We start from the raw sequence: 19,444 nt of genomic DNA on the forward strand, positions 1-19,444 counted from the left end.
TACACATAGTAGCAATAGTGTATGTGTGCCAATCCAAGTATCACTGTGTTGGTAGCGTTGAGGGATAGGACACATCCTTGGTTTACCAGCTGACTGAGTCAAAGTCTAAATTCAGATTTATGTCATTTTAAAATGTTCAGTGCCTGGCAGACCTTTGGAGACTTTCTAAACTGTGCTATGTATCCTGCTAGAGGGATGAATCTGAATGATGGAAAAAAGAATGATTGATTTTTTTTCGTTTTGAAAGTATAGTCAGAGAGGAGTCACGTCAGATGTCTCCTGAGTATCATGTTGGCCAAAAAGTTTGTTATCTTATGGAAAAACCTGAACTTTTTGGCCAGCCCATTGATTAGACTTGGGATCTTCCCAGAGCAGGGTTTCTTCACTTTTGTACTCTTGACATTTTGGGCCTGTCCTGTGCACTCTGGGATGTTTATCAGCAGCTCCAGCCTTCCCCTATCCCGCCCACTGCTCGGCAGTATCAGAGTCCCCTGACATGCTGCCCCAATCACAACAACCAAAGTTGTCTCCAGAAGCTGTCAAATCCAAAACATGGATCTTGACAATTATTACTTTATTTCTACCCTTACCTCTTGGTAAAGCAGCTTCATTATTGTTAGAACTTGCTATTGTCACCTTGGTTCAGTCAACCTGTGATCAACCATTTACTGAGAGGCAGTAACTTGTCATGTTTACAGACGTGATCTCCAAAGCTAGGTAACCTGAGTTCAAGTCCCTGTCTGACACTTGCTAGCAATTGGAAGTTTGACAGATCACTGAGTCTTGCTCTGCCTCAATTTGCTCATCTGTAAAATGGAGATAATCATAGCACCTACCTCATACAATGGAACAGCTCATTACAATTAAGTGCCTTGTGCCCTCCCTGGCATAGAGTAAGTGCTGGAGAGTTCCTGCTTTGAGCAAAGTACTCTACTAATGCTACTAAGCCCGAGATTAATATACAGAGATGGCAAGGACAAAAGACTATATCAGAGGAAGCAGGGAGACAATTGTTAAATAGAATACCAGGAAAAACATAAAGCAGGTAGGGGGTACAGGAGAGAATAAACATAAGCATGCACGAAGAATGCAATTAGCTGGGATTAAACATCAAAATGAGAATGTTCAGAGTATCAAAGCCACTTTTAAGTCCCTTTCAGGAGAGTAGTGGGGGTTACACATTGACTTGAGTCCAGGAGCTAAGAGACAAGCCAGGATGAGAGCATCTTTTTCAAATTGCACCCGAGCGGTATGACTGATGATAAGGACACCTAACCAGGTAGAGCTGAAGTTATTAGGTTATCAGATGCCTGTTTTGATGCCTAATGGTGCCTGACTGATTCAGCTGTTGTCTGAATTGCTTTCCCGTGTAGCTCTAATTAGGGATCAATAAATGTTTATTGAGCTTCTCTTTATGTACTTAGCTGGGGACTGCATGCTTTGCAGAAACTTAGATATGTCCCCACCTGCAAGGAATACGAACTAGGAAGATAGTTATAAAACATTAAAAGCATATTATAAGCATGTAAGCTATGTCACAGTTCAGTGCAGGAAGCTTTGGAGCCATCAATGTGCGTTAAATAACTGGTTTTTAAGAACAACTGCAACAATAGGATTGCATTCATAGGTGATGCTCAGAGTTGATCTTTTTGTCATCCTAAGAAAGGCAGGGTCTCCCAGTGAAGCAGAGAAAAGAGAGGAGGATGTGCAAGTCACTCAGGGAGAAGTGTCTTTCCCTGAGGCTAGAGCTGCAGAGGGAGATTCGCTCCCAGCATCTCCAAGTTCAGCTGGAAAGTCAGGACACGTTTTCCTTGAACAATGAAAGGACTAATAATACACTATAGGTTAAAGAGGCTTGCATGGGCCAGCTGGAGATCCAACCACCATTTATTCCAAGTTTTAAACAATGAAAGTAAAAGAAAACTTTTCAATTACAAGCCTGCCATAATTTGGGGACAGCTTGTACATAATTAACTCCAAAGAAGTGATACAGAGAGTAATTGCTATGAATGCAGAAACGGGAGTACTTCCCTGAACTTAGGCTGGGCTGGATGCTTTCAAGAGAACAGCGACTGAGATGGGCGTGCATTTAAGGAATTTACATAATAGAATGAAAAGATACCATTTGTAAAGACAGATTGATCTGTATCCAGAATTTGCTGTATCTCTCCCATTATGCTACCAAGAAAAATGACATCTGGATTTGATGTCTTGCCAGTTTCAGGTTACACAGGTGCTGAGAAATTGAATTACGACTTCATTCACAGGAATATAACTTTATGGATAAGTAATATTTGCTAGTCATTCCTTAGACTACTGAGTTCAGTCAAGAGCTATCTGATAAACATGATATTCAACCAACTGACAAATGTCTGAAGACAGCCCTACTCTTACCCAGGGGATATTGTATCAAAAATACCAGTGGAAGGACTGTCAAAAAGCTCTCACAAACCAGGTTTCAAAAGGGAAAGCCGTCACCTGCCACTAATTAGATGACATTAAAATGTACCCCTGCATCTTCCTTGAATATTCATGAGATGCTGTCAGTCAGATGCCTTAGGTCTGAAACCAGAAACTAAGAACAACCTAAATTCTGTGAGACTCAGATAAGCCCCTTTCCTTGCCAACCAAAACCTCTTTTTTCAAAGAGAAGAGGAATACATGTTTAGGTGAACATGTTTAGGTTCAGCCTGGCAAGACTAAAACTTCCTGCAGGTTCAGTGTGGCTGCACCTCAGCCTGTCTAAGTAGCCTGACGGCTCAGTGGCTGGGTAATCAATCCGGGGCTGCCATGATGTCCCAACCATCCAGCCTCTCTTGGGACTAGTTGTCCCACTGTCTGGTGGAGTTCACAGAGATGACACTTGTCCTTATTTGAATTGGGGACTTTATTGTTCATAAATGAAGTGATTCAGAATTATAGCCAGGTCTAAGTGTTAATTTGAACTTCCAAAAATTGTGGGTCCTAAAAAGTCTGCATTGACTCTTGTAGGGTCAACGTGTATTGCCAGTAAACACCTCCTCTCCCCCCCTGTCTGTCTCTGGAGCTGAAGGGATCCAGTCTTTTTTAAAACCTTTAAAAACTTATTAAAGTAGAGTTACTTACAATGTTATGTTGATTTCTGCTCTACAGCAAAGTGATTCATATTCTTTTCCATACAGTTTATCACAGGGCATTGAATACAGTTCCCTGGGCTATACAGTAGGACCCTATTGCTTATCCGTCCTGTATATAATAGGGTGCACCTGCTAATCCCAGACTCCCCTATCCATCCCTCCCCCAACCCTCCTTTTCTTTGGCAGCCATAAGTAGTCTGTTCTCTACGTCTGTGAGTTTACTTCTGTTTTGTAGATAAGTTCATTTGTGTCATATTTTACCAATTATTTATTTAGCTGCAACACATTGGATCTCTACTGCCATGTACAGGATCTTTTAGTTGCAGCTTGTGAGATTTTTAGTCACTGCATGTGAGCTCTCAGTTGTGGCATGTGGGATCTAGTTCCCTGACCAGGGATCAAACCCAGGCCCCCTGCATTGGGAGCATGGAGTCTTAGCCACTGGCCCACCAGGGAAGTCCCTCTGTTGCATCTTAGATTCCTTGCACACGAGATATCGTATGGCATGCCTTTCTCTGTCTTACTTCACTTAGTATGATAATCTCTAGGTCTATCCATGTTGCTGCAAAAGGCATTATTTCATTCTTTTTTATGGCTAAGTAATATTCTGTTATATACTGTATATGTGCCATGCCTTCTTTATCCATTCATTTGTTGATGGACATTTAGTTTGCTGCCATGTCTTGGCTATTGTTCATAGTACTGCTATGAACATCAGGGTGCATGTTATCTTTTCAAATTAGAGTTTGTGTCTTTTCTGGATATATGCTCAGGGAGTGGGATTGCTGGATCATATAACAACTCTATATTTAGTTTTCTAAGGAACCTCTCTGTAGTGTTTTCCAAACTGGCTACACCAATTTACATTGCCACCAACAGTGTAGGATGAGAGAATCTAATCTCTTAATTGCAGACTTTTAGAAGGAGGAACAGGACTTTTCTCAAAGGACCAATGACGGCTACTTCTCTGGTCAAATGCTGTTTTCACTATCATGCACCTCAGGGTTTCTTGGTCTTTGTAATAAAGGCCAGGTGTCCTGACTCTTCCACCAAGCACAGGGATCTAAGAAGATGAGAGAGAGATGAGAGAGGCCAAGTATAGGAAATGCTTCCCTCCTTTTCCCTAAGAATCATTATCTTATTTCTTTGGAGTCCACCTTGAGATTTTGCAGATCAAAAGCAAGTACAAAAAGACAGATACACCCCAGTGTTCATTGTAGCACTATTCACAATAGCTACACCATGGAAACAACCTAAATGCCCAACAGAGGAATGGATAAAGAAGATGCAGTACATATGTACAATGGAATATTACTCAGCCATAAAGAGGAATGAAATTGGGTCATTTGCAGAGATGTGGATGGACCTAGAGATTGTCATACAGAGTGAAGTAAGTCAGAAAGAAAATATTGTATAATATGTAGAACCTGAAAAAATTAGTACAGATGATTTTATTTACAAAGCAAAAATAGAGACATAGAGAACAAATGTATGGACACCAATGGGGAAAGGAGGGGAATAGGATGAATTGGGAGATTGGGATTAACATATATACACTACTGATGCTCTATATAAAATAGATAACTAATGAGAACCTGCTGTATAGCACAGGGACCTCTACTCAGTGCTCTGTGGTGACTAAATGGGAAGGAAATCCAGAAAATAGGGGATATATGTGTGTGTGTGTGTGTATACATATATATATACACACACATAGCTGATTCCTTGTGCTGGACGTACTACAACATTGTAAAGCAAATATACAATAAAAAACTATTATTTTTCAAAGCAGGTGGGAGTCGGGAGCTTCCTTCCATAGCCCCCTTAAGGTCACTCAAAAGACCGTCTTCCCATAGCCTCTGACACTCATTGGAAGCTCAAATACAGGCCTGTGATCAGGTAGCCAGAATAGGAACAAACAGCTATTCATTCTGGTTTGTACCTGTACCGGAAAAAAAATAAAATAAAATAAGAGATGTCATTTCCAGAGCGGGAATATTAAAAATTGCCCTCAGGTAAGAAAAAGAATGCAAAGCAGGTGATTTCATGAGGCAGGGCGTAGGCTTGCCCTGGGGAGCAAGGGCTCTCACCCAGGAAGTGGAGCCTCACCCCAGACAGTGGGTGAGTCATGGGAGGCGGCCCAGAGCCTAACTGGGAGCACTGGAGGGGGCGGGGGTAGGGGGCAGGTGACCAGCTGTGTTTTCTTACATCCTGCCCCTGGGTCCTTGTTGAGCAGGAAGCCTCAGTGTTCTTGTTGTAACCAGGGGATAGCAACTAGGGTTCTAGTTGGCATCCAGATGGCAACAGAACCTCCTCCGGGTTCTGTTGAAATAAAAACGGGTATAGAATCACCTTGTGAACTGCAAAGTTCTCCATAAATAAGAGACCTTGTGTATGTGGCAGACTAGATAGGAGGGGAGTTTGAGGAAGAGTGGACACATGTATATGTATGGCTGAGTCCCTTTGCTGCCCACTTGAAAACCATCACAACATTGTTAATTGGCTATATTCCAGTAGAACATAAGTTTTTTAAAAGAAACACAAGACCTTGTGACATAACACGATGAAACCATAGCCCCTTCGCACAGAGGAGCAGCGGTATGCGGACCATCTGGGGACAGTGTGTTCACAAGCTGACTTGGGCCTGTGTTCTGGTCTCAGCCAGAGTGGCCCGCCCAGAATGTAGGTTGTGAAATAGATTAAAGGAGACCTGGAGCGTTTCCAGGTGCAGTGCTGTGCTGGGCAGAACCCTCTCCGAATGGGTGATCCTACCACACACAGGCCTGGGTGTGGCTGAGCTTTGCACAGCCTCCGGGCCGTCACACCTTTTTTTTCCTTTGCTTTGGTCGAGATCACCAAACCAGAATGGAAAGAAAACTGTGAGGGTCTAAAGTAAGTTCCCTCCAACTAGAAAACTGGGTGAGTCTAGAATTTTGTGTCTGGCAGGATGCAGTTCTTGTTGGTTTAAGAAGGTAAGAGAAAGGGTGCCTCTTTTTAATAAGGTGTGCAAGCCCCTTGGGGGAAGGTAGGCCCTGTTTCCTCTGTGTGCCAAGTTCATTCAGCCTCTTATGTTCCCTGCCATGAACTCGTTCACTGGCTTCCTGGTGTTGGAACTTGCTGGGGCTTTTCCTGACTCTGGACTCCTGTCTTCCCATCTCGGGTATGACTACTTCTTTCATCCAGTACTTGGGCTGAAAGTCTTGGTGTCTTATTGATGTCATTGGTTACACTCCACACTGGTCACCAGAGGATGCTCTCAGATCTGTATCTAAAGAAGCCTTGATGCTCCAGCCATTGCTCTCAACCTCACTGCCACCACGCTGGTCCATTTTGTCTCATCTCTTCCGCTCCTCAGTCAGTCAGGAGCAAAGCCATACTAGCAGAGAGACAGCGAGGCTGAGAAAGAGGTCAGGACAGTGGAGAGTATGAGAGGAGTCTGCCGGGTAAACAGCAGGAAGATTAAAAGGAATTTCCAGACAGTACTGATGGCAGGGGTTGAAAGAGGAAAGGCCAGCATGCAGGCACAGAGCTGGTTTGTGTTACCACGAGAACAGAAGACAACCAAAGTTTGTTCTTTTGGGGAGAGGAGGGGGCAGTGCTGTGCCAAGTCTTAGTTGTGGCACACAGGATCTTTCATCTTCATTGTGGTGTGTGGGATGTTTTAGTTGCAGCATGTAGAATCTTCTAGTTATCACATGTGGAATCTAGTTCCCCAACTGGGGATTGAACCCAGGCCCCCTGCATTGGAAGCTCAGAGTCTTAGCCACTGGACCACCAGGGAAGTCCCCAAAGATTGCTGTTTTTAAAGACAATTTTGGAGTTTCAAATTCAGAATGTAAAGCCATACTGAGTAAGGACTTTAAGGTCAGGGAATGTCTGAAGGAGAGTCTGAGGATCTGTGGTGCCGCCTTGCTTAAAGGGTTATCAGTGTGGATACTGAAGCTACATAAGGTGATGGCCTGGGATGTGGCAGACAGGAGGCCAGTTTTCTGTAATGAAGTCACCCAAGGATGTGAGGGAATTTCCTGAACGCTGGTAGGGAACTGAAGGATGAGTAATGCAGAACTCAGAAGCAGGGGAGATGTGCAGGGTTTGGACAGATGACGGATTGAAGTGATAAAGGGAAAGCAGAAGAGCCCTAGTCTCCTTTCTCCATGAGCAGAGGGCAAGGGAGAGAGAGCAGCCTTCGGTGTCAGGGTTGTAGATAGTACTTCTTTGTGACCCTCTGTGTGCCCAGTCCTCCTCCTCTAAGGACTAAGGATGCAAACAAAGATACACGATGTGGTCGGTATCGCTAAGGAGCGTGTAGTGTACCCAGACAGTACCATGACCTCCGGGATATTTACAGGTACATGGCATGGTAGCCCCACCCAGATATCACCAACTCCATCAATATCCTCAATAAATCTAAGTGTTTCCATAAGAAGTTAAATTTACTGGGCATTTTTGGAAGAACGTCTTCAGTTACCGGCTCTTTCACCAAAAGGTTAACATTAGGAAGAATTATTGAGTTCATGGCTCAGAGTCCTTTATTTAAAGCTTTACCACAAATTCAGATCATTTGAATTCCAGTGCTCTGTTGAACTCATCTAAAAACAGTGTCTTTAATAACTCTGGTATTTTTTCCTCTCATGCCAAAGCATCAGGGCATGAACAAACAAGGGCACAGCCTTGCTTTAAACCTGTTCACTCTTCGGTTCTGGAAAACGCTGTTGGCACTGCCAAGATGAAAGGGTTTTAGGTCACTTAGATTGCTCCCAAGAAAAAAATGGACTTTGTGAGAGGAAGGTATTGCTTAAGGATGATAATCCCTGATTCACTGCTGTGTCTGAAGTGGCTCATGTGGCACCTAGCACATATTAAGTGCCCAGGAATGTTTGTTGGTGACTCATTGACCATTTATCACTTTCTGGAGGGAGAGAGATAACAAGGAATGAGCAGGAACCAGAAAAAAAAATCATAAAATATTAGAATTAGAAGTGAACAGCGAACCACCTAGTTAGTACTCTCAGAAAGCCAGTCCTGGTTACTACAGTTGATACTGAGTATCCTGTACCACCAGGTTCCAAGGTTAGTAGCTGGTTGCCAAGGTGAATGCAGACTGGAAGTTTAGTCACTTCAGCTTGGGAGGCTGGTATCAGCCAGCTCCCAACACTTCTTTTGGATATTTAAAAACATATCCTTAAGGATTCGTTATAGGGGAATTACCAATCTCATACTACTTGGTTTTTAATAGGCATTAATTTACCTAGATGAACAATGATAAAGACTTAATTCAGGCTTAACGAGACCTCGGTCAGTCCAAAGACAAGTCCCCAGTCACGAAACGTTGAATCAAAAATGTGTATGAATGAATATGCTCATTAAAAATATCTCCCCAAATGCAGATTTTTTTTTTCCCTTTCTTAGATTCTGCAGACAGAGAGCAGACCACAAGCAGTCTGGGTTTTGCTCCATCTTCACAGACAGACATGGGACTTGAGGAAAGCTGGTTATAGCAGCAGGAATTTAATACTGAGATCAGCACTTTCTCTGGATTGGATTTGAATTTTTTATTAATACTATACTTGGGCCCCGAGAAGATTCATTGAGCCAGGCTGACTTATAACACTAAATGACTAGTTAACCGTACATACTAATCACATAAATATGGTTTATGGAATGAAATAAAATGGTCTATGAAATCACTTTTAAGCCATCTTTTCAACAGTAATTATACCCACCCTGGAATACCTTAAACCAAGCGATATTGGCAAGAATTAGCTCGAGCATCTTTAATATTCTGATGATTATCGTACAAAATTGCCACTGCAGTGAAATGACAGGGTCGTTTTAATTTCTCTTCTTCCACTGCATTTCTCTTTCTTCCCCCTTTCACATTTAAAACATACTTCATAGCATTTCATCATGGGAGAAGGCTGCCGAAGTTTCCAGTTGCTGTAATTTAGTTAAACCATAAAATTGTTTCCAGATTACCAGCCATGAAATGGAAAGACAATCTTATTTATGAATTTATAAATCAGATAATCTCCTTCAAATGAATCCTGAAACCAGAAACACTTTGATGATTAAACAGGAGGGAAAAAGTTTTCTCATTACCATGTGTCAAAAGAATTGAATTTTTGTAAAGTGGTTTTGGCCGAGACAGTGGAACACGCATGTGCAGTCCGTGTGCACAGCGCCTGGGGCGTGCACTGTCTCCTTGGCATGGGGAGAGAATTGCTCCTTCCTTGGCCGTCAAGCTCAAGTGTACTGAGCTCTCCACGTTCTGATAGATCTTATCTCCTTCCTGGTGACCCCACTGGTGACATAGCCTGGAGGAGGCCACCCAAGGAGCTTCCAGTCCTGTCCTCACAGATGCAAACAGAAGAACAAGTATGTAAGTATCTGGACTGAATGCAGGGTTTTCGCTCCAAAACATCTAGACCCTCCTCCCAGGCAGTTCTGCAGGCTACGTCCATGTCACTCCTAGAAGTCAGGAGAGTGGGGTGCCGTTCAGGGGTTTTCTTTCTTTTCATCCTAAAGGCATTGTCTGGGGTAAGAACAGTGAGAGGCCGAGTACCAACTGAGCCAAGGAAGATGCCAAAGGCATGTAGGAAGCCCTGTGGGTGCCTCTCTGAGAGGACCCACCTGTGCTGTACCATTCTGCAATTCTCACCCTGGTGATGAATCTGCTGAAGATCAAAGTCCTGAATCTGGATTGATTCTGGTGCTTTGTTAGACCAGGTTATGATAGCTGGTGACCAGAGAGGGACCAGAGAGAACACTGATGTAGCCCTATCAGCACTGTGCCTACCTAGGCCAGCACTGGCATCCATCTGCCCTTTCTCTCCCCGACAGACTCCTGCTTATTCTCTGTAGCCGTGGACTTACCTACTGCTATCATCTCTTGATATTATTGTCTCCTGGGGGCAGTTAGCTTGTCACCATGCCTTTGTATCCTGCACTCTAGCTTCAAAGAATCCATTAAGCCTCTTCCTAACCAAAAGAATGTCCTGCCACTTTGTAAAAATATATATTTAATTACTTGGCTGCATTGGGTCTTAGTTGTGGCAGGTGCAGCATGCGGACCCTCTGAGTTCTGGCATATGTGATCTAATTCCCATGCTGGCTCTTAGTATATGGGATCTAGTTCCCAGACCAGGGATTGAACTTGGGCCACCTGTGTTGGGAACATGGAGTCTTAGCCTCTGGACCACCACGGAAGTCCCTGCTTTCCCACTTGAAAAGAAAAGAAACCCTTTGCATTTGTCTAGGATTGAGTAAAAGGGGTAAACTAGTGCCTCTCAAGGTAGTTCTGAGAGCACCCCTGCTCTAAGGGTCATGAGCTTGGCTTCCAGCATTACCATGGGAAAACTGGGGATTCTGAACAATGTCTACCCGGAATGCGTGTGTGTATGCCCCACACATGGAGACCAGCTACCACCCCATCAGTCCTGAGGTGCCGTGCAACTTGGGTCTGATAAACTTGGGATCTCCAGTGGGTATTTATTAACCTGTTTTCTTTCTTTTTCTTTTTGTATTTATTAACTATTTATTTGACTGTGTCGGGGCCATAGTTGCTGCATGCGGGATCGCCATTGTGTCATGTGGGATCTTTCGTCGCAGCCATGGACTTTCTAGTTGTGGCGCGTGGGCTTAGTTGCTCCATAGCAGGTGGGATCTTAGTTCCCCAATCAGGGATTGGACCTGCATCCCTTGCATTTGCAAGGCAGATTCTTAACCACTGGACCACCAGGGAAGTCCCTAACCTGCTTTCTTGAGTGGGATTTCTTACTAATTTTTCTCTTTGCCCCATGCATGGCTTTATAGCAGAAAGTACACTGCAAACACACATATGACTACATGCTCAACAACTCAGAGGTTTAAAACACTTGGAAGGTCACTCCAGGTAGATGCGTATCTCTGCTGTTTGAGAGAGATCCTACTATTAATTCCCACCCCCCCCCCGCAACCCCATGGTGGGTTGACAACCATTTATCCTCCAGACTGCATGACTTACATCCTAGAAACTCAATATTGTGACACAGCCATTCATTTAAACTAAAGAAAATGCCTGGAATTCTGAAGTCAGAAGCTTGTAATTGTGAAATGAATCTCAGTGTTTTCTGCGTCACCAAGGGTTATATTCAAAGGCAAAGTGCAAAGCCAAAAAACTGTGTAGGAGCAAAATTACTCTTGAAAATCCTCTTAATTGCCTTGAAGTTCAAGATACAGATGTAGCATCTCTCGTGAAGTCCAACATAACCAGTTGTTTTGTTCAAGTGAAAGAACGGACCACCATGACCTTTTCCATTGGGTACCAGATAAAGTGGTTGGCTTGTATTTAAAAGCCACAGTGTCTGAATGTGCTGTTTGTCGCCCAGGAATCTTCACCATTGCTCACACTCTAAGAGGCCCATGGGACTGAGACACCCCCCACCCCCAGAGAAGAGTGGGGGTCGCTTCTCTGTCTCAGGCTGGGACTTGACACTTCCTGATGAGGGTACGATGGTAGTTCAGGCATCCACACTGTTCTAATTCTTCTTCTGTCTTTTATTCTCTTGAACTACTGAGCAAGAAGAACTAGAAGAGCAGAATTTGTGTGCCGTGACTTGTGTGATGGCTCTGTCCTTAGCACAGGTCGCTCTGTGGTGGTGACTCTGTAATGTGTTGGAAATAATGGTGATAGTTCCATGCCACTGTTGTTGCTCTGACGTACAGAAATGTGAGCCTGTTTCAGAAGCCAAATGAATCGTGTGTAGCCTTGGAGAGCCTTGAACAGAGAGGCGTAGTATCTGTGCATGATTTAAAAACTGAGAAGAGTTTTCATTCGTGTCTTGAGATAACCAAGTTGGTGGGGATAATTGTTTTCCTGCTAGATCCTGTAAAAGCTCTCCAATTCCTATGGCACTGATTTGAGGACCCTCTGCCCTCTAGTGTGAAGACATTGATTTCAATCACACTTTCCCATGCTCTCAAGAGACAGCTACTTGTGTACTCTGGGGCTGTGCAGCAAGTCCTACTCCGGGCACACAACGAGCGTCTCCATCATTCACACAAAAATTGGCAGCCTCGGAAGGAGCACAGCTTGAAAGTGTGTGTTCCTGGCCCACTCCCTCCCCCGTCTGGCCTGGGACCCCTCTGGTGCAGAGGACAATTAGCAAAAGCAGGGGAGGAAGGCTCAAAAACACAAAGATGCGCAAAGAGAATTATTTCCAAGGGAGAAGCTTTTCTGTTTTCCATGAGGCCTCTGCCGGTCTCTCCAGGGTCTTTTTAGCAAGATCATTGGGTTAATACTCATCTCTGACCTTCAAATCTCAAACTCCGTGGGGATTTGCAGGCTCGTTGGCTTCTCCAAGCCAGGTGGGGCTGAACTTTGGAGGCCTGCTCGGTGGAGGTGGAACCTTTTATAACCCTCAGATGATCACTGCCCTGGCAAACCAGTCTGAAAGTCAACACAGCTTTAACAAACAATTCTCTTGTTTTACAGAGAGAGAATGCAAGCCATGGAGAAACAGATTGCCAGTTTAACTGGCCTTGTTCAGTCTGCGCTTTTTAAAGGGCCCCTTACAAGTAATAGCAAAGATGCCTCTAGGTAAAAAGAAGATAGCAAACCGATTCAAAATTAATTCAATCTGTTTCTCTTTAATGATTAAGATCATTCACTCATTCCAATCGTTTTCTTGTAATCATTTCAAGGCTGAAAATATCCACGTCTCTATGAATCATGGTTTGTTTGTTTGTTTGTCTGTTTCCGGTAATTCTTGGTCGAAGGTAACACTTTGGCCCAAGAAGGGTAAATGGGCTTCCCAGTGCATGATGGCTTTGTGGACCCTGCGCAGTGCCTGCCACCGCCCTCTGCACATCTCCACATCCTCCATCATCTGAAAGTCATGAGTGCGCCTCCGCTGCCCACCTGGGAAGCCTTTTCCATTCCGGCCAGTAGTGGTGCTGATGCTGGAATACCTTCATTGCTTAATACCATCACTAGCTACCGCTGATTGCTTGGAATAGTGAATGGAAGCGGGGAGAAAAGCATTTTGGAAACTGCAAAGCTGACTCTCTTTTTCTTTCCTTCAGCGAGAAAATGATGAAAACCACAGCCAGTAAGAACCAAACAGATGGTGCAGGTAAGTGTTCTTCAGAGCCACAGGAGGTCTGGGAGCTGCCTTTGATGGGGCTGGTTTGCTTCTAGACATACTAACCTCTCCCTACGTCACCTGTCTGATTAATTCGAGGTGGGGTTTGGGACTAAGCCATTTTGTCCTCTCCCTTCCGTCTTCAGTTATTCACTTCCTCATTCATTTACTCATTGATGAGGTTCTATACTCAACAAATACTTATGTGCCTGGTACTGGGTAAGGACAGTGGGCACTCTAGGACTGGGCTGCCTACCCACTAATCCAGTGCAAAAAATGGATCTAGAACAGGTCATTGTATGTGTGAAAAGTGAAAGTGAAAGTCGCTCAGTCGTGTCCGACTCTTTGCCACCCCATAGCCTATACAGTCCATGGAATTCTCCAGGCCAGAATACTGGAGTGGGTAGCCAATCCCTTCTCTAGGGGATCTTCCCGACCCAGGGATCGAACCCAGGTCTCCTGCATGGCAGGCAGATTCTTTACCAGCTGAACCACCAGCTGGTAAAGCTGGGCTTCCAGGGAAGCCCAAGAATCAAACCAGGGTCTAAACATTAAGAAAAAGTGCAGGATGTAGAGACAAACGACAACAAAAACACAATGGTCCAGAACCTGTGGGATGACATACCATCCGCTGTTGCTCTCATCCTAGGTTTATATCCCTGAGGACAGGGCAGCTGGATTGTACTTGGCATCATGAGTTTCCCAACAAAAAATAATGGAAAGCTGATACATAAAATTCAGACCCTTAAAAAAAATAACTTCTAGTTTTTTTTTTTTATCAAGAAGAGAAAATCATTGGCTTCATAATTGGCTTGATATAATCATGTAGGCTCATCCACTGGATACTCAGCGAAGTAAATTTTAAAAAGCAGGATGAATGTTTAACCATTAGGGCTAGCCTTGACCAAGACCATTTCTCTAGGGGAGCTAACACAAACTGAAGCCAAAAGGATGAGGAGGGAAGGGGAGAGTCACCCAGGTAGAGAGCAAAGCATGTACAGGTGCCATGGTGAGAAATTTAGATATTATTCTAAATGCACAGGGGAGGCAGTAGAAGCTTCTGCACTGGGGAAGGGCCTCAGCGCAGCAGCAGGATGTGACTGGATGAGAAAGCAGAATGAGCTGATAGGGAGCCCACAGGGGTCGAGGCAGGAGAAGGTGTGCTTGGAACAAGGTCTGCTTTTAAATGCCAGCACTCCCCCCAAAGGCCTGACTCTGGTATCTCAGACGGTAAAGAATCTGCCTGCAGTGCAGGAGACCCAGGTTCAATCCCTGGGTCGGGAAGATCCCCTGGAGAAGTGAATGGTTAGCCACTCCAGTATTCTTGCCTGAAGAATCCCATGGACAGTCTGTGGGGTCACAAAGAGTTGGACACGACTGAGCGACTAACACTTGCACTCCCTCCAAAAAGGCCCCAGTTATATTCCCTGTTGACTTCACTATTGTCTGGGTATACATATGCATTTTTATAATAGAAGATGTGTATTTCTGGTGGTCTGGCCTCATTTGTTCTTTTTATTTTTTCAATATTTACTTACTGATTAGTTTGGCTGCACCAGGTCTTAGCTGTGGCATGTGGGATCTTTTTAGTTGCAGTGTGTAGGAACTCTTAGCTGCAGCATGTGGGATCTAGTTCCCTGACCAGGGATTGAACCTGGGTCCCCTGCATTGGCAGCACGGAGTCTTAGCCACTGGACCACCAAGGAAGTCCCTGTCCATGTATACTTGATATCTGTCTTATCCTGCAGACTCAAGGTGGGCCTCTCTCAAGAATATGATGTCTTCCTTTCCCTTGGGTTAGAAATAGACATCATTACCAGAGACACACTTGGCTGTTGAATTACTCAAGCAGCACATGGCACGTTGGCTGAAACCCCTAACTGGGGGAAAGCCACAGGGGGTGTTAGTGCCACATGGCAGAATGGACAGAACTGGGGCCTTATGTTGAGACGTCTGCAGGCCCTGATTCCACCCTAGCTGAGTTCAGGCTCTTCAGCTCTAAAGCCAGCAGAGCTGCTCTTCTTTCCAGCATTCTCAGTCCTCACAGGATTGGTTGGTTTCCTTAGAAATCAACCAATGACCTTGACTGCAGCCAGAGAATTGTTTTGTGGCAGCTGCTGACCTTGTCTTCAGAGCACCTGCCAGTTTGCTTGGGAGATATTTATTCACTTATTTTCTGATTATGAACCTATGGGGGGAAAAGGCACCAACTGACCTTGCAGAAACGGAGAGCAGATGGGTGGTTGCCTGCAGGTAGGGGACATAGAAGATGTTGGTTAAAAAGGACCAGCTTCCAGTTAGAGAATGAGTAAGTTCTAACGTACAGTGTGGTGATTGTAGATAAAAGTATTGAACTGGACACTTGAAAGTTGCCAAGAGAACTGATCTTAAATGTTCTCACCCCAAGAAAGACATGGTAATTATGTGACAGGGTGAACGTTTTTGATAGGTAATAATCCTATGGCCATACATTAAGTGTGTCAAATTGACACATCGTACACCTTAAAGTTACACAGTATTGTATGTCTGTTATAACTAATAAAGTCGGGGTGCTACCATTAAACAGACGCTAAAACATTCTGTTCCTCTGGCTTCTATTCTAGAAATGATTACTGTCCAATACCACTGAAATCAATGTGTACATGCTGTTTTGTATCCTTCTTTATTGCATTTCCCTTTTGTGTGTGTGTGTGTGTGTGTGTGTGTGTGTGTGTGTGTGTGTGTGTGTGTGTGTGTGTGTGTGTGTGTGTGTGTGTGTGTCTGTGTGTGTCTGTGTCTGTGTCTGTGTGTCTGTGTGTGTGTGTCTGTGTGTGTGTGTGTGTGTCTGTGTCTGTGTCTGTGTCTGTGTCTGTGTCTGTCTGTGTCTGTGTGTCTGTGTGCCGCTCAGTAGTGTCTGACTCTTTATGACTCCATGGACTGGCTCCTCTGTGGAATTTTACAGGCAGGAATGAGTGGGTTGCCAGTTCCTCCGCCGGGGAATCTTCCCAACCCTGGGATCGAACCTGTGTCTCTTGCATTGGCAGGCAGATTCTTTTACCACCACGCCACTGGGATGAAATAATAATAATAGGAAGCATTTAGTGAGTGTTTCCTATGTACCAGGCAATATTTATTCTGAGTGCATTTCTACGCTTGAACTTGTTAACCCCTGACGCAGCCTCATGGGATAGGTACACTCATGATTCCCATGTTCCAGATGAGGAAACTGAACACACATGCATACACACGTGACACACATCAACATGCTCCACCAGCCTGTTCTGATGTCTCATCCTTTTGTGTTAAGGTGCCCCAGTCTCTTTAAAGAAAGGTTGTTTCATGTCTTTGTTTTGAAAATTTTTGCCAGTGTCTTTTTTGAAGCATGAGGGAAGGAGCAGGTGTAATTTTTTCAGAATGTGTTTCCCAAAGTGGAATCAATAAGTCCAAAGGGACAAACAGCTGAGGAGCGCTGGCGACACGCTGCCAGCTTTTTCTTCTGAAAGGCTGAGCCAATTTGTGATGCCACTGGCAACACTCACATGGGTTTGCTCCCCTGCGTCTGTGCAGAGTTTGGTCTTTCTCATTGTGATGTGTCAGGGCTACCCGTGGTCTACAGGGCTTTCGTTGCCATAGCAGCCTTGTATGGTGTGCAAAATATATTAATTCTTCCGAAATCCTAGGAGGTCAGTGACAAGACAGGAAGTGTTATCCCTGTTCTGTAGACAAGTACACAGAATTATGTAAGTGAGTCAAAGAGCTCATTGGGTCAAGGGTACCTGAAAAAGGGAAACCCAGACTTCCTGTTACTTTAGGAATATCTGGTTTACCGTGGGTATAAAAGAACAGAAGGAAGCTCCCATTTCAAAGTCATAACCTGTGTTTTATAGTGTATTATATCATTTAAACACACAACCCTGTAAGGAAGATGTTAGCCATGGAGTTAGTAAGATTCTCAGCCAGGCTGGCCAACCCTAAACCCATGTTCTTCCTGTTACAACAGTCCACATTAAGATACACCTCGGCTGAAGTAAATTACCTAAGAGCAGAGTTGGTAAGAGGAAGAAGAGGCCGTTGCCTGGAAAGGGCTGGATGTACAGAAGGGAGGTGCCGAGAATGACCTGCACGCTGACCGTTCTCCGCAGACTAGAATGTGACCATCCCACATGTGGGTTCAGAGAGTGGATCCCAGGTCCTGAGACTCTAATCTGAAGGGGGAACTCTTTCCCCACTCGGGGTCCCCACCCACCAGACCCAGCTCCAGTCGTAGATTTCAGGGCAGTTGCTTGTAGCTCTCAGCCTGTCACGGCTGCCACCTGCTGCCACTCCAGGGGGGGAGGGGGACCCAGCAGGGGCTCTTCCCGCTCACTCTGCCCAGAGAAATAATCATCACAGCCCAACCACAGTGGGGTCCCTTTGTGCCAGACACTGGGTGGAGCAGTCCATGTGTGTTAATTCCATCATCCTGTACAACCACACTTATACCCATTTTACAGATGAGGAAACAGAGAGAGAGACAACTAGGACGTGGATACTAAGAGTGATTTCTGGGTTTCTGGTTTAAATACTTGAGTGGATAATAGGGCCACTGGCTAAAATTTGTTCAAGAGAGACAGAAAGAGGTTTGAGGGGGAAAGGGGTAGAAATAATGAATTCGACCTGCTTGTGGAAAGGTCCCGTAGTGACGTGAAGGTCTGAGGATGTGGCTGAATTGTGTGCTGGAGGCAGAGGTGTGGGGGACCTTGGCGGGTGGTGGTGGTCATGGAAGTGTTCTCCTTGAAATCATGTCCAGTGAGAGGAGAAGCAGGCCAGGATGCAGAAGGCTGGCCAAGGAAGAAATTAGGACAGAAGCTGACCAAGACAGGGCAGGGAAGAAGACAAGGGCAAGGAAAGTTTTGAAGTTCTGAGAAAGAAAAGAAGTGACTGACAAAGGCCAGTGTCAAATCAGGGTGCTGTCATGGCAACCCAGAGTCTATTGGGTTGACAGCTGACCATTGGCCACCATATTTTTATTTTTATTTTATTATTTATTTATATTTGGCTGTGTCGGTTTTTGTTACTGCTCACGGGCTTTCTCTGGTTGCAGTAAACAAGGGCTGCTCTTCGTTGCAGTGTGAGGGCTTCTCATTGCAGTGGCTTCTCTTATTGTGGAGCATAGGCTCTAGGGCACGTGAGCCCAGTTAATTGTGGTGCATGGCCTTTGTTACCCCGTGGCATGAGGGATCTCTCCAGACCAGGGATCGAACCCCAGCAGGCGGGTTCCTAACCACTGAACCGCCAAGGAAGTCCCATTGGCCATTTTATAAAAGGCCAATGCAGTGAATGATGGAGCTAGAAGCCAGGTTAGTGGATTGAGAGGTTATAGATGAGAAAGTTTTATAAATGAGCATGAGAAACTCGGTTCTGAAAGGTATTTTTAAAGCCAGTTATCAGGGTTCACCTCTCACAGACGGCAGGTAAACTTGGGCCTCTTCTCCATGGAGGATGGCAGTGAGGTGCACTGGTGCCCTCAGAATAGAAGAGGAGAAGCACGATCATGGAAGGAATATGTGTCTTTGTTTGGCTGAGGAACTCTCAGGACAGTTGTCACTGCTGCTGCTGCTGCTAAGTCGCTTCAGTCGTGTTCGACTCTGTGTGACCCCATAGACGGCAGCCCACCAGGCTTCCCCGTCCCTGGGATTCTCCAGGCAAAAACACTGGAGTGGGTTGCCATTTCCTTCTCCAATGCATGAAAGTGAAAAGTGAAAGTGAAGTCGCTCAGTCGTGTCCGACTCCTCGCGACCCCATGGGCTGCAGCCCACCAGGCTCCTCCATCCATGGGGTTTCCCAGGCAAGAGTACTGGAGTGGGGTGCCATTGCTTTCTCCAACAGTTCTCACTACGGAACAGGAATAACTGGCTATAGTGCAGTGTCGTTTCTGTTGGAGAAATTCCTTGAGGATGTCGTTGTCGTTATTTGTACAAATGACGTTGTGTGGTGTGTGTGCACGTACACATACACCTATGCTTGAGGATATGGAGTGATGATCAAGTGACTTGACTGATTTAAAGACTTCCAGTTCATCGTCTTCCCTTCCGAATACTTGGTCTCAGAGGCGCTGTGTTAACTCGGTCAAGCTGTTATTGTTGGAAATGTTACTGGCTGTCCTTTCACTGAGGACCTTCACAGTTAGAGAACACTCTCTGGAGTAACTGCAGAGATAGCAGATCTTACTCTTTTGTAAAACTATTT

The 19,444-nt window shown here is 44.9% G+C and overlaps 1 protein-coding gene, 1 long non-coding RNA gene and 2 other non-coding genes across 4 annotated transcripts in view; 2 read left to right on the forward strand and 2 right to left on the reverse strand.

The window, feature by feature from the left end:
• The window catches only part of KIAA1217 (KIAA1217 ortholog), a 357,946-nt gene that overhangs the window by 288,185 nt on the left and 50,317 nt on the right, over nt 1-19,444 (forward strand). The window contains 2 exon segments of the mRNA XM_081556782.1: nt 12,589-12,693; nt 13,179-13,228. Coding sequence (XP_081412908.1) covers nt 12,589-12,693; nt 13,179-13,228 — 155 coding nt within the window.
• Nucleotides 717-5,085, forward strand: LOC145532211 (uncharacterized). The gene is made up of 2 exons (XR_014073091.1): nt 717-3,648; nt 4,487-5,085. It is a non-coding gene; the product is annotated as an uncharacterized LOC145532211 (long non-coding RNA).
• Nucleotides 6,825-6,897, reverse strand: TRNAG-UCC (transfer RNA glycine (anticodon UCC)). The gene has a single exon. It is a non-coding gene; the product is annotated as a tRNA-Gly (tRNA).
• On the reverse strand, nt 14,871-14,943 carry TRNAG-GCC (transfer RNA glycine (anticodon GCC)). Its single transcript has one exon. It is a non-coding gene; the product is annotated as a tRNA-Gly (tRNA).

This window comes from Giraffa tippelskirchi, chromosome 13 (assembly GCF_054371585.1).
Source record: "Giraffa tippelskirchi isolate mGirTip1 chromosome 13, T2T-mGirTip1v1.2.pri, whole genome shotgun sequence".
Lineage (NCBI taxonomy): Eukaryota > Metazoa > Chordata > Mammalia > Artiodactyla > Giraffidae > Giraffa > Giraffa tippelskirchi.